Source organism: Rhinatrema bivittatum, chromosome 10 (genome assembly GCF_901001135.1).
Source record: "Rhinatrema bivittatum chromosome 10, aRhiBiv1.1, whole genome shotgun sequence".
Taxonomy (NCBI): Eukaryota; Metazoa; Chordata; class Amphibia; order Gymnophiona; family Rhinatrematidae; genus Rhinatrema; species Rhinatrema bivittatum.
Genome location: NC_042624.1, coordinates 74,351,068 through 74,366,674, shown reverse-complemented (window position 1 = coordinate 74,366,674; position 15,607 = coordinate 74,351,068). Strand labels below are relative to the sequence as shown.

At 42.0% G+C, this 15,607-nt stretch overlaps 1 protein-coding gene across 1 annotated transcript in view; it reads right to left on the bottom strand.

Moving 5' to 3' along the window:
* Window positions 1–7,956: 7,956 nt before the first annotated feature.
* IMP3 (IMP U3 small nucleolar ribonucleoprotein 3) overlaps window positions 7,957–15,607 on the bottom strand; it is a 29,477-nt gene continuing 21,826 nt past the window's right edge. Inside the window, exons 5-7 of the mRNA XM_029618141.1 lie at window positions 14,717–14,768; window positions 12,442–12,514; window positions 7,957–8,322 (exon numbers count right to left, since the gene is read on the bottom strand). Coding sequence (XP_029474001.1) covers window positions 8,296–8,322; window positions 12,442–12,514; window positions 14,717–14,768 — 152 coding nt within the window. The 3' untranslated portion in view covers window positions 7,957–8,295. The remainder of the gene's footprint in view (window positions 8,323–12,441; window positions 12,515–14,716; window positions 14,769–15,607) is intronic.

Here is a 15,607-nt window from a genome sequence, read left to right as displayed (position 1 = left end):
CCCCCCCCCCCCTTTTCCAGGAGCAGTGTAGCTATAAAATCATGGCTTGTTTTATATACTAATTATTATTCCAAATCTCAAATAGTGCCCATATCTCTGCAAAGCTGTTAGGTGTTCCATGCAATTGATATTCTAAAAGCAGTTACACAATAAGGCCACAGCCAGATCCTCTCCCTGTTTCCAGTCGAACACAATTTCACAATGAGCAGCTCTCAACCATTGCTTAATTAGCTTACTAATTTTAATCAATACATGGTAAACAAGAATTTGAGCTCCAATCTAAGAGTAATTCTAGTTCACAGATAAGTGTTTGATTCAGGCTTGTTGGAAAAGTGGTTCAAAGGGCATTCCCACCAAATCTGACTCATGCTACCAACCTTTATTGCTGAGTTGGGGATAGATTTTACACAGTCTCTGAGAAACTAAATACCAATCATAATGCACATAATTCCCATTTTCCAAGACAGTAGATGAGATAATACTTTGCTAAACTCTGTCTAATCATATCCCATTCCTTCTCTGAAATATTAAGATTGAGTTCCTTCTCCCAAGTCAATTCATGTTTGTTTCCCTTTACTAGGGGGCCAATGCAATATTTGTGTGTAGAAAACAGGCACTCACTTTGGTTGCACGTTGCAATATTTAACTGAGGAGTTACTAGGCAAAATTGTGCGTCCCTAGCGCTGCCTCTGCATCAGGCACAAGGGAGAGGTGACTGTTAGTGCGGAGTGATGCACAGTACGTCTGTCTGTTTTTTTCCCACTACCAGCACAAGGTACATGGCCCAGACTGTATTGGGCACTCAGAATTTTTATTTTATTTTTTTTTACCAGAATCGGCTTTCTGTGGTTCCTCATGCTTAATATTGTGATGACACTAAAATGAGGAATCATAGAAAGCAGGATTTTTTTTTGTTTTTATCAATGAGTGTAGCATACCTTTATGCCAGCCCTGGGTTGGCATAAGATTTGCTGCATTACCATGGTCACATTTGCTGCATGGGAAACGTTTTGCATTGTGGGTATTGGCCAATTGCCTCATCTACATGGAAGATACATGTGCTGAGTGCTGTTTGGATGTGCTAATCCCCGTCTTACAGTGGGTGTTCTGGATGCACATGCAAAACGTGTGTGTTAAGTCGTGCACTAGCTGCAGCACACGATATTGCATTGGCCCCTAGGAGTATTAAGAAATGTCTGTCTTGAAACTAAGCCTCCGGGGGAGCTGTTTTTTGGGGTTTTTTTTATATTACACAGACTTTGAAAGGTCCTCATCCCTTTAAGTACATTCAGAAAGTGACAGATCTGAGAATATCCATAGCAGGCAGTAGTCTGCAGTATAGAACTTTTCTCAAACACTAGGTCTAGTTTTGAGAGACCCAACTGCTCCCATTGCTTGAAAACTCAATGTGAAGTCCTGCCAAAAAGGCTTTATTATGACAAATAAGAGTTAGAGGAAAGTATGCTCTGTTGATTCCTAGTTGTGCTCTATAGATGTCCCATATTTTAATTGAAATATTTGGGAATGGGTTGGACAAGCATTGAGGAACTCTTGTGCCAAAGAACCAGGGTAATACTGTCCAAGAATTCTTGTTCACTCTTTGCCCACTATTTGTGGGTGGAGACCCCATGCCACTCCACTAACTGTTTCAATTGGGAGGCCACACGATTTATACAGACACTTATTATGACAATTTTCAGGCAATATACTGAGCCTCGTTTATGTCCTGCTTGTCAGCACTGGAGAGGCTTATGTCTTTTTGTAGCACATCTCAACAAGTGCTGAAAGCAGTGTGGGTGTGGCAGTGATTCGGTTCAGCTGGAGCCTAATTGTTTACTGACATTTGTTAATCCCCTCCATACTCAGGGCAGCATAGGACTAACACCTACCCTACTGAAAATCCCAGTCCAATAAGGGTGAAGTTATTTCCTATTTTGGTAGCCAATCTTTGCAAAAGTTTAGTTTTTATTTCCTCCTGTGTTTATTTTAAAGTATCTATCACTTTATTTTAGATCCAGGCATTAACACACAATACTTTTAGAATGTGATTTTCAGAAATATTTGCATAAAAAGATTTTTTGATTCAAAATATAAAACATCTTAGGGTGCGGCTATAACGCTGGCCTGAGCAGACGCTTCTCAACCCTGCTCCCTCGGGATAGCCTGCATTTTCATTTTATACCACAGTTCCTACAACGTTTTAAGTTGCCTGTGATCATTTTCAACCTCATAACTCTCCCCCCCCCCCCCCTGCTGCCTTTCTGTGGTTGCTATGGAGTGGGATAACTAATAGATTGCAGCGATTAGGGCAGAATCGTGCGGTAGGCCCTGAAGACAAAACATGGATGGCCTGTCTGAGGCTGTGCTGAAGGACCTCGCCTGAGCTGTGTGGGCAGCGATCACTGATCAGCTCCAGAAGCTTCAAGCCTCGATTGAGGAGCTGCGTGATAAGACAGACAATTATAGCGTGGCCTTAGCAGAAATCAGCCACAGGGTGAGCAATCATGACGACCGCATTGCCACCCTTAACACGGCCGTTGCCAACCTTACTCAACAAAACAAGCAGCTGGAAGATAAACTTGATGACTTAGAAAATCGTAGTCTTCAAAATAATCTCCACATTGTTGGTGTCCCAGAGACCATCCAAGGAGAGGAGTTGCTTACCTTTTGTGAACGCTGGCTGCTTGAAGTGCTTCATCTTTCCATGGTGCAATGATTTTCCTGTCCAAAGCGAGCACATCGCCTCTGTGCAGGTGGGCCAGATGCAAATAGGCTGCATCAAGTTAATGTTAAATATCTTAATTACACAGACAAGACAGATCCTGACAGTGTTAGGTATCACTGCAGGAGAGCGGGGCTCGATCTTCCTTAAGGTAAATCTTGTTTCTTCTTTGCTGTAATTCTTAACACTATTCTAATGTGTGGGATAGTGTCCGCATCTGCTAGGAGATGGAGAGATACTGAAGAGCTGAGGTTACTGCAGGGGTATATCTAGAGTGACGTCAGCTTTGAAATCAGACTCCGTCTCCCATCTGCTAGCAGAAGAGCACATAACCCACTGGTCCTGAGTCCATCTGACTACATGCTAGGAAAGGAACTTCTAAGCTTCTGCTTTTTCCTGATTTTTCTGTGAAAGTGCAAGCTCTTAGAAAGGAATTTTCACTTTACTGTTCCTCAGCTATTTTGGTGTGAAGTGCATTTTTCTCTACAATTTCCTGCTCGACTAAAAGTATTCCATCAAGGGGACTTGAAGTTGTTTACTACCACACATGAAACAAAGGTGTTTTTGGACTCCTTCAAGGACTAATGTGACACTTCATTTGACATACTTCTGGCTGGTTGCCATATTTAGTTGCAGTGACTGCCTGATTTGGGCTGCTATCTAGCATGTTTCTGCATACTCCTCCCCTGCTATTGCCATTCTTTGTTCCAGCAGCATGCTGGGGATATGATGAGTGCCTGCACCTCCACAGAAGTATTGTTCTCCAGCTCTGTTTACTTTACACGGTGGGTCCTCTCAGCTTCCTGATGCCCTGCTTACTGCTGTCAGCAGCTGTAGCTACGCCTTGTGGGGTGTCCCACTGCTGACTAACGCTCCAGTTTGGTGTTGCTCTGGGCAGCAAATGTTTTAATTTCCTTCAACCACTGCAATATATTTCTTTGTGTCAAATTTGTGGCAATCCCAGGAGCCTTGGGGAGGAGGATACTATGAGCTCAACTCAGAGAGCAGAAACAACTCTGTGTTGGACGTTTTTTGGTGCTTACTACAAGGACTCAGGCTTTCATGGGGCATCTTGTTGGGTTTGGGGTAGTGTTTTTTTTAGTTTAGTGGGGTTTGTGTGTATGGATGTATGTTTTGAGTGAGTGTCAGTGGAAGTGGCTGGATTGCCTGTTTATTTTCTGCTTGGGTGCATTTTTTTTTGTTGCACCTGTTAATCCTGTTATTTTGGGTCATTGATAACAATATACCTGTAGGGGGAGCCTAGGCTGGGGGGGCTCACCTCTGTATTCCTTATTTGATCAATGAATCTAATTTAGCTCATTTCCCTAATGGCTGCTGTTTTGTTATGCGCTGTTAATGTAGAGAGGCTGCATTCTCCAATTAAATGGAAGAAAATTTTAACAGATCTCAGGAAGTGGAGAACATCTATAGCATTTCTACAGGAAATGCATTTAGATGATATCAAACATGCTAAATTATGTAGAGATTGGGTGGGACAATGCTTTTTTTCCTCCTATTCCACTGGACAAGGGGAGTGGCCATACATTTTCACAAATCTACTCTCTTCGTACTTGAATGACCCTGAGGGCAGGTTTCTCTTAGCGGGATCAATGATGAGAAAAAAAAAACTGGTTTTTGTTAATGTTTATGTCCCAAAGAGAATCACCCATCAGTTCTTTTCTTCTTTAGTTACATTATTACGTTGGGAGGGATTTGCTCTCATATTGGGGGGTGATTGTAACATAATTGACAACCCTCTTGCCTGTCCCCCAAGCCAGATGCAGGCACATATCAGTATTGGGTTTCTATGTCAAGAATTAGGGGTTATTGACAGTTGGTGTATGCTCCACCTCCAGGATAGAGTATTCTTTTTATTCCCATACTTATAAAATGTACTCGAGAATAGATTATATTCTGGTTTCTGAATCTTGATTCTCTAGAATATGCATGTGTGAAATGTATGATGTCTCTTTAGTAGGGTGTAAACCATCATTAGCAATTATGGGTGGTGCTCAGCCTCATTGGAGAATGTCCCTTATGCTCTATCATAAGGACTTTGCTAAATTTCTGCACACTCAGTGGGAGGAATATAGAGTTTAATTTCTTGCAGGATTTATTAGCCCTTACTTTTTGGAATGCAGCTAAGGCTGTGTTTCGAGGGCATATTTTGGTCTACCAAATTCCTAAGTGCCGACAGGCAGTGCAAAAAGAATTGGACTTGACCAAGTAGCTCTTCTTAAATGTACTCATGTTGTGCCAGTTGGCGGAGGTCCATCGTGAGTCTGATGCATTGCTAGACTCCAAAGCACAACAAAATCTGTTGTACTACAAATTCAAATTATATCAGTGGGGTCACAAGTCGGGTAAGCTACTGACGTGGCTCCTTAAGAATGTGGGACCCAGAACATTTGTTCCATGCTTGCACTTTCACAATATGGACCATGTCAGCACTGAGGAGGTTCTTAAAGATTTTCAAGATGTTTTTTATGACCTCTACTTGACTGAATTGCAAAATCATTCTAACCAATGGAAATTCTTTCAAGGACTGCCCTTCCCCAAACTATCCTCTGTGGAGAGCTAAGTTGAAATTCAATCTGTAGTGCGAAGACTTAAACCGGGCAAGGCTTCTGGCCCTGACGGTTTGGGCCCGGAATTTTTTTTTTAAATACTGGGGGCTTAGATCTTTGAACCTCTTAGGTGGATATTTTTGGAGGCTTTCATTAAGGGCAGTATGGCTCCCGAGAATAATTTGGCAATGGTTATTCTTTTAAAGCCGGATAGGGATCCTGTTGCTCCTGGGTCCTATAGACCCATTTCTCTTTTGAACCAGGACATTAAAATTCTCTCTGCTGTTCTCGTGGCTCGGGTTAATAAATGCCTTCAAACCATAGTGGCTCTGGACCAGATGGGTTTTATTTCTCACAGACATTCCTCAGCAAACAAGCTCAAAATGATTCTCACTTTATCGCTGAGTAACCATGTTGGGGAAGAGGGGTTGCTAGTAGGGTTGGATGCCAAGAAAGTGTTCAACAGAGTGGAATGGTCTTATATCTGGTGGGTGTTGAACAGTTTAATTTTGGGGAACAGTTTGTTCATTGGGTACAGACCTTGTATGTCCTTCCCAGAGCTCAAATCTGTCAACGGAGTGTTGTCCTCCTCCTTTTGGAGAGGGGAACGCACCAAGGGGGTCCCCTTATCTCCCTTGTTGTATGTATTGGCGATTGAACCCCTATTTTGCTTCGATGCATGCCTTCCTTTCAGGATTTATCTATTGGTAAGAAATTGGTTAAGTTAAGCATCTTTGCCAACGATATGCTCCTATTTCTCGCTAATCCACAGGACTGCTTGGCGGACACTGTGGATTCCATTAATCTCTATGGTTCTTTTTCTGGGCTTAAGATAAACACTGATAAATCCACAGTGTTGCCTCTTGCTGTGGATCTCCCCAGTCGATGGCGAGGTGTTTTCCCTCTTAAATGGGAGGGTATGTAAGGGGGGGGGGGGGGTGAAGTGTTTGGGTATTCACTTAGCTCGCACAGTCCATGGCTTGTACTTGAAGAATGTTGGCGTTACCTTAAGGGAAAGTTAAAGCGTTGCTTGACTGATGGTGTTTGTTCCCATTATGTTTGATGGAAAGGAGTGCAGTGGTAAAAATGATTCTCCTCCCCAAGATGTTTTAATCCACTCCAGATGCTACCTATTTGGCTAAAGCAATCAGTTGTTCTTCATTTTAAAGCTATGGTCTCAACCTTTCTGTGGTGTGGGAGATGGCCCAGAGTTTGTTTGGAGGTTCTCATGCGAGGGAAACAAAGTGGGGGTTTAGCAGTCCCAGACCTGCGCTTACACAATGTTGCCTGTCTTTTTATGTTATGTTCAGGACTGGGCCTCCCGACACCAAAAATCATGGGATGTATTTGATCCACCTCCCTAAGCCTACTCTTCGTAGTCTATGCCTTAATACTTTTTGGTTTGGGGGGTGGGGGGGGGGAGGCCTTTCAGAAAGTATGAAAATGGTGGAGGGCTCTAGTCCACAGTTCAGATACGATGATTCCTTTTGCCCCTCACAGGCAACAAGGATTTCCCTGCGGGATTTGATCCTTCAGTATTTCATGCCTGGCAGGTGCTGGGTTTGTGTTGCCTTAGACATTTGGTGGATGCAGAAGAGACTAGGTTGCAGGAGCAGTTGGACATTCTTAAGGCAAATGTTTTTGCTTATCTGCAGTGCAGACATTATGCTCTGGAGGTTGGCGAAAGGAATGTGGCACATCTTGCTCTCTCTGATGCAGAGAAAACATTTTTGGAAACAGAATCGGTATATGAGCACGTTTCCTGTTTGAGTCTTTCAACACTCAGCATTTGGGCAAATTGGCTATGCAATGGATGAGGACTTGCGACTTAAGATTGCTGCATCTGATATTAGTAGAGCATTTGATTTGATTTATAAATATATAGTCCTGTTAACCTTTGAGAAATCCAATTTAAAATTATATAATCACCTCTACTTATCTACGGACATGGGGGCTCGAATGGGTCTGTGGTCATCGGTTGTATGCTTGAAATGTTCACATCTTCAAGGGGATTTTTGCCACATGTTCACAGAATGCCTGAAGTTACAATCTTATTGGCATAAAATCTGCTCGGCTATTGAGTGAGTCTTGGGTTGGTGGCCTCCTTTACCTGTATCTATTTGATGATGGTCTGGTGCTACGTGGGGGGGGGTGTGTCAAAGATTCATTGTCATCTCATTAACCTTAGCTAAAAAAGTAATTTTATCCCATTGGAATAATGTTGTTCCGCTGTTCCGGGACTGGCAGCAGGCAATGATCCAAAAGGAGCTTGGCAATAATAGTAGGATTTTATTTCTGAAAAGTTATTTTGTGCTCTGGGAACGGGTTTCTAGATGGAAGGTCAGATAGTTGATCTTTCCTTCCTCTGTCATTGGCTCATGGTGGACCTGGTGCTCTTGGTTTCTTTATGGTAGTGTGAGTGATGGATGAATGGGATGGGATTGTGTTATTGGATTTCAGGGGTGGGTGTAAATTGGAACCTAATGAAGTGACCTGTAGTGTTGATACTAACTTGTATTGCCTGCTCACTTCTTTTGTCTCTATCATGTTTTGTATTGTTCTGCTATTTGGCAATTGGTTTTATCATGTTGCTTCAATAAAAAATTGTTTCAAAAAAATGTTAAGTCTCACTGCAAAATTTGTGAACAATAAAATAGACAAGGGAAGTTAACAAAATTAAGTTTTATTTTCTAAATAAACATCAATTAAGAAATAACAGATGCAATAAGTTGTAGAAACTGTCAAAGCAAACAAAACATTGCCCCATCCTCCCACTGTGGGAGCATGAGGTGAGGTTATCAGTCTTAAGCTGTCCTCCTCTCTTTCCCTTGATTGCAGGAGCAGCAAAGAGCCTGCTTTGCACCAAATAATGAACAAGGGATTGGTTAAGTTGATTTATATTCTCCCTTGTCTGTGTTTGAAATGGGAAGTAAGCAGTGGAGTGCTGCACTCTTGTATCATTGTGGTCATAGCATCCATTCCTGTTCTTTCATCGAGGAATTAGGTTTAAATTGCAAGGTCAAAATCATCCCTCTGGGGGAGAAAAGGGAAAAAGTACAATATTAGAATAAATGCTTATGGGAATGTGCAACCTAACTTGTATAAATCAAAAGAATGCAACAGAAACGGAGGCCAAATGCACCTCTCACAGACTGTTAGGCAGCGTCAGGAACCATTCTGAGAGAGAAAACTACATTAAGCAGTGATGCTTTTATCCTCTCCCAGACGAGCAAGAATGCAAGCAGCACTGATGTCTGATAAACCCTTTCAGAGCCTAGTGGTAAAGCAAGTTTGCTTACTGTAAACGGTATTCTCCATCAGGACAGCAGGATGAATTAACCATGACACATGGTGTGATGTCAGACGGCACCAAACAGAGCCTTCTCTCTAAGCTCATGGAGCTTTTGCTCTACTAAGCATATGTGGGAGTTCCTGCGCAGGCATTTATTTAAAAACATTTTTAACCCACGCTTTACATTTTTTGCATGAGGTGGTTTATAATATTAAAACATTCATAATAAAATATCAAAACAACTTTACAATAAGCCAATGAAAAGTTTCTTAAACAAAAAGGTGTAAAAAAATATACCACAGCAGTTGACTCATGTGACCCTCAGTTGATTTTAGAGTTAATTCTAGCTAGTAATAGACTCTCCAGGGAGGTGGGCAGGTAATTCATCCTGCTGTCTACAGTAAGCAAACTTGCTTTCTCTGTCAACAAGCAGGGCTGGGGTACTTGCCAGGTTCTTACGGCCTGGATTGGCCACTGTTGGAAACAGGATGCTGGGCTTGAAGGACCCTTGGTCTGACCCAGTATGGCATATTCTTATGTTCTTATGACACATGGCCAGTCCCAAGCTGAGGGTTGCAGCAGAGCATTTACTGAATAAGCAATCTGGACCCCACGGTGGAGAGTGGACTACTGGATGAACAGGCTATGCAAGACTGTTTGTCCAAAATTACTGTCACTTTTTGATAAGCTGTCCAGTCAATAATGGGACATAAAGGTGTGCACAGAGGACAAAGTTGCAGCTTTGCAGATTTGTCTTCTATTGGTATTGCACTCAGATGAGCCATTGATACGGCCATGGCTCTCACTTGATGAGCCTTGATAGAGTCTATGATCTGAATGCCTGCTAGGGCATAACAATATGCAGTATAGTCTGCTAGCCAATTGGTCAATGTTCGCTTGGCTACTGCTGTACTCAGTTGATTAAAATCATAAGGGACAAATAGCTGTGAGGCCTGATGATGTGCCAGATTTTATTTTCTGTAGAAAGCCAAGGCTCTTTTACAGTAATGAATGAAGGCCTCTTCACCTTCATGTGGTCTTGGAAAGAATGTAGGCAGGGTGGCTTGATTAATATGGAAAGCTGTGTATGCAGACCAGCACCGATTGTGGAAGAGAGGCATATAAGGACAGTAATGAACTAAAGTCTGAAGCTCACTGACTTTTCCGGCTGACAGGAGTGTGACTAGGAATATTTCTTTCCATTTGGGAAATTTGAAAGCAGACTCCAGTGCTTCAAAAGGTGGCTTCATTATCTATCTGTGCATTCAGGTCCCATACAGCAGGTGGTTTGGCCATCAGAGGTTTTATATGCCATAAGCCTTTAATGAATTTGGATAACAGATGAGCGGAGACTGGCTTATCCTCAATTTGAAAATGGTAAACCACTATGGCCCCCAGATGTACTCTCATTGATGAGGTACTAAGACCTGAGGAAGAAAGAGAACAAGTACTTAAGCAGGTTTTTTGGTTTGCATGCAAATGGGTCTAAGTCTATTGACACCAAGTTGAGAACAGTTTCTATTTAAACCCGCAATCTCTTCAAAACTGGGTATTCACAAGCTGTCAACATCCATGCTGTCAGGAAGCAAGTTGGAAAGTTCAGATAATGTTGTTAGGGTACTTTGAAAAGGTTTTCGTATGAAGCTACTATTCTCCTAGGACAAGAAGGATGGTAGTGCTCACATATGGGGGACATTATCGGAGCCCGGCACGGAAAATATGTCAATTTCTGGAAACTTGACTGCACAATGGGCATGTCCAGAATGCCCTAAACCAGGCGTCCACACAGGGTTCCTCTTTTTTTTTTTCTCCACTGAGCTTTCGCCTCGTGGTTTAAATGAGCTCTTGGCTTTTTCTTCAGAAAATTGCCTTAGAAAACTTTTCACAGATTCTTTTACAGATTTTTGCGTGTTTCATCGACTCTGGGTCCCTCTCGGTTCCCTCCTTTAGGCTGCTTAGTCAGGTTTTTCGGTGGTTCAGAAAGTTTGCTTTCGATTCTGTTCCCCCCCCCCCCCCCATGGCGGCCGTTACCGCTCTCATTATTTTCCTTTCTTTTTTTGTCATGGCCTCATCTGGTTTCCATCGGTATCCCCAGCGTTCAAGGACCATGTCCATCATGGACCACCATGAGATGTGTGTCCTCTGGAGGCATCGCATGATGTCCGGGGTTGCCACTTGTGTACCCATATGACCCCTAAGGGATATGCTTGAGAAGATGGAGATACTCTTCAGGTCAAGGAAGTCCAAGCCATCGACGTCTGCATTGGTAGCACCTGCACCAATGAACCTTGCAACCAATGACATCGGCGGGGCTGTCTGTTCTGTTGATGCGGATAGGGGTGCTGGGGACTGGCCCCTGTTGGTCTCTTCCAAGTTAATGAAAGGGAGAATTGTATGAAGGGAGTTCATTTTGATTTTCTCCCAGAGAGGATTCTTGTTCAGACTTCTTAAATCCAGGATGGGCCTCAATCGCCCTGGTTTTCTTAGGACAAGAAAGTAGCAGGAGTTGAGCCCCTGACCATGTTGATGGGATGGAACAGGTTCTATCGCTCGTTGACTGAAAAGTGACTCCACCTCAAGGCATAGCTCCACTGAATTACATGGATCTGGATTGAAGGCTGAGCAATAAGGAAGCATCAGAAGTCAGGAGAGCAAAACAGCATAAATGTTTTGCCATGCTGAGTCATACTGAAGGTCCAACAAGCCCAGCATCCTGTTTCCAACAGTGGCCAATCCAGGTCATAAGTACCTGGCAGGATTCCTAAGTTCAATAGATTCCATGGTGCTTATCCCGGTGACAAGCAGTGGACTTTTCTTCCAGGAACTTGTCCAAACCTTTTTTAAACCCAGTACACTAACAGTTTTTACCACATCCTCTAGCAATGAATTCTAGAGTTTAATTATGCATTAAGTAAAAAAAGTATTTTCTCCTATTTGTCTTAAATGTATTACCTAATAACTTCATTGCATGTTCCCTAGTCTTTGTATTTTTAGAGAAGGTAAACAATTGATTCGTGTTTACCCATTCCAATCCTCTCATTATTTTATAGACCTCTCACATCTCCCCCTCAGCTGTCTCTTCTGCAAGCTAAATAGCTCTAACCTTATAGGGGAATCTTTCCATCCCCTTTATCATTCTCTGTACCTTTTCTAATTGTGCAAAATCTTTTTTGAGATGCGGTGACGAGAAAAGCACCCAATATTCAAGTTGCGGTCACACCAAGAAGTGTAAGCAGTATCCACAATTTTGATAACCCAAGAGTCTTTGGTAATCTTCCAGTCCAAGTCAGTGGTAACAGAAGTCATGCCCTTCTGTAATGGACATATTTCTATCACACATAGTCTTTGAAGCCACTTACCATGGGCTTTTTGGATCTGGATATTCAGTGAATAAAAATCTTCTATTTCTTTTTAATTTTTATTTTTAAAGTAGCACTGAAAAGTGCTATTTATGGGGCTGCTGAGGCAGCGAAGCAAATAAATAATTGAAAAAATAAGTATTGAAGATATTAATGAAGAAAAATGTTTACAGAGAGATAGGGTACATGTCTGTGCTGATGCTCAAATGAAATAAGACTTGGGGAGGGCTCATGAGGCAACGCCTGAGCTGGAACTCCCACATGCTCAGTAGAGCAAAAAGCTCTATGAGCTTAGAGAGAGAAGGGTCCATTTGGCATTGCTGGATGACGTCACCCGAGTGCCATGGCTAATTCAGCCCTGCTTGTTGATGGAGAATCAGAGGTATCTTTTGTCACTAGGTAAAGTCATGGAAGTGCGAGAACTTGTGCAGGGTCTGTCCCTCCCTTACCTAAGAGCAACAGGGATGAAGAGGTACACAGTAGTAATTGGTTCATTCTTACCTCCTCATTATAGTCCATAATGTGCCGCTTTATCTTGGAAGAATCTACCCAGGTCACAAAGTCTTCCATGTTCCTACAAGCGAAGAGTGAAGGGGGTTGGCTGCTGTAGCAATTGATTATTCTACATCGGGTCAGTAATTAGGGAAAGCTTTAACATTAATTTTGAATTTATTTTAAGATCGCCTGGAGAGTTCCAAGCTCACAGACGCCTTCAACGAGTGAATTTTATAGACATTTTGAAAGGGAAACAACCTGTGGTATTTCCCTTTGAAAATTTACAGCAGCCGGTCCATACACTAAGGCATCCACATACTTTACAGCTGCCGTTTGTGCAGGTGGCCGAGAGGTGGCAGAGCTGAAAAGCACCCAAGCATGTGCTGCTTCACTCCACGATCTAAACACACTCACAGCAGCAACAATTCCTAGTGTGGCTACAAGTGCGAGCGCTATTATTATTATTTCTATGCATTCTTTTGTGACACTTCAAAGCGGATTACATTCCGGTACTTGTAGGTATTTTCTCTATCCTCAGATATATAATAGATATATCTCTATCTATATCTGTACACATTTGAGAGTGGTAATTTCCAGTCAGGCCAATTTTCACGAGTAAAGTGTGTGTGTAAATTCTTCCCTAGCGGACAGACACAAAAAGGGGTTAAATTACCCACATTTACACGCTGTGGGTGGTAGTGCCAAGAGTTTCAAACTTGTGTTAATTCAACTCCTTTTTGTCTCTGATACCTTGTGTCCCAAATATGCACACAGACCTTTCAACAGGAGACAAAATGTTTGTCTTCCATTATAGAAAGACAGCTTGAAAACAAAGGCCTGTTCATTTCCCTTTAACCAATTAGGTTAAGTGTATACAAGAAGCGGGGCAAGCACATTCATTAAAAATCTTCTATTTCACCATGTACAACCATCGTTAGAATAAGGCAGATCCCAATGCATGCAACAACAAACCTATTAAAGATCAAAATTATATTTCATGTAATCAAATTTTACATATCTGAAATGCAGCATCACAAATGCTTAAAAAAAATTATCTAATGTCAGTTTAGAGTATTGTAAAAATTGTGAATAGTTAGTTTCTCTGGGCCTTTGTGAGAATCAAGCAGTATCCTAGTAGACATCTCTTTCTATACATACACTGCTGAAATAACAGGATTAGCTTCGCTGCTGTGTTGGTCTTTGATAAACTCCACTGAAGTGAATTAGTGACAGAGGGAGGTGTTTGTGGATTGGCTCACCCAATCTACCCAGTTTCTCCTGCCTACAAATCCATTGGAGCTTGTGGCAGGTCACCTCTTCTTGGAAGCTTGATGCGGTTCTCCCATTGCTCTGGGCCCACTGGCTTCTCTTTGGTCTTCCAACGATTCATCCGACTGAGTTTAAAACTCTTCCAACCCTAGGGTTTCCCCTCTGCTGAATCATCAGAAGACCAAAGAGAAGCCAGTGGGCCCAGAGCAATGGGAGAACCGCATCAAGCTTCCAAGAAGAGGTGACCTGCCACAAGCTCCAATGGATTTGTAGGCAGGAGAAACTGGGTAGATTGGGTGAGCCAATCTACAAACACCTCCCTCTGTCACTAATTCACTTCAGTGGAGTTTATCCAAGACCAGCACAGCAGCGAAGCTAATCCTGTTATTTCAGCGGTGTATGTATAGAAAGAGATGTCTGTACTAGGATACTGCTTGATTCTCACAAAGGCCCAGAGAAACTAACTATTCACAATTTTTACAATACTCTAAACTGACATTAGATGCTTGAAATTTCAAAAATCTGAAGAAAAAAAAAAGAATCATTTTCCATGCTGTGATAAGAAAGCCCGAGCACCTACTTGCAGTCTACATAACGTTAATTATCTACTGAGATGAGCGGATAGGAGTGGCATCACATAGAGTGTTGGCATTTACCTTCTCCCAAAAAAAAAATAAAAAATGGCCAGGCAGCAGCAAAGCACCGGTAAAGAAAATACCCTCAGTGCTGCCTTTCTTACATGAGATGTTATCCCTGTCCTGATTTCTATGAGTTAACTAAATAGCCATTGATCAAATACAAAACCAGCCTGAAGCACATGGTCTGGGCCATTTCGGTTCATTGTCATTTATTTCATGCTTGTCCAACTTTTCAAGAAGCAGTCTCTGAAATGAGCCCTTTCTTTAGTGAAATTAAAATGCAGACTAACATAAAGGCATTGTGTGTTCTGTGAACTAGATATGATTAATACAATTCAGACAGCGGGCTATGTTACAACACAAACGCTGCTTACCTCGTCACTAGGAAGGCTGGATCTGTGACTACTTCTGGCCCCACTCGTATATCTGATAGAGAACCCAGTAAAGGAACATAGAAACCAACATAATCAATGCAGGAGGAAAAATAAAATCTAGCAGAAATAATTGTCTGCTATGCACCATCATCCCCATAATCCTAACTGATCCCCCAGCAACATCTGTTGGAGCTGACTACATAGGCACTGAAATGAGCAGTGGCTTTGGGGCACTTAATTATGACTCAGGCCAGTGAAAACTGAAGGTTTACTGACCTGGTTGACCAGTATGCATCTCAGTCAGGTTGATGTTAAAGACCTTCCTGTTCTAGCAGGCCTTGCGTGAGTTTTTGTTGTGATTTATGTACTCTGACAGTTTTTGTTTTAATGCTTTGGGGTTTTTTTAAATTAATTTTAAATTAATTTTTTTTTTTTTTATATAAATGTCTGAATGTTCCTTCACTTAGAGCTTTGGCAGCAGGTGACTAATAAATAAACCAATAGAATTAGGGGTCATGAAATAAAATTCCAAGGAGGCCAACTCAGAACCAATGTCAGGAAATATTTATTCACAAAGAAGGGGGTGAATGCCTGGAATGCCATTCCGGAAGAGGTGGGGAAGATGAAAACAGTGAATGAATTCAAAGGGAGATGGGATAAACATTGTGGATCCCTAAAGGCTAGAGGTTGGAAATAAAGAAAAGAGTGTATGGGGGGTAACTTGCTGATGTGGCAATTTCTACCCTTAACAAATAAGCCTTGATACTGTTAATGTAACTCATCCTTCGGTTTTAGGAGTCCCCAAATTAGGACGAATTAGGCAATTTCATCTTCCCATAATAGAGCTAAAGTGTACATTTAGATATGCTCTCTTTTGGGCCTGGCAGTTTC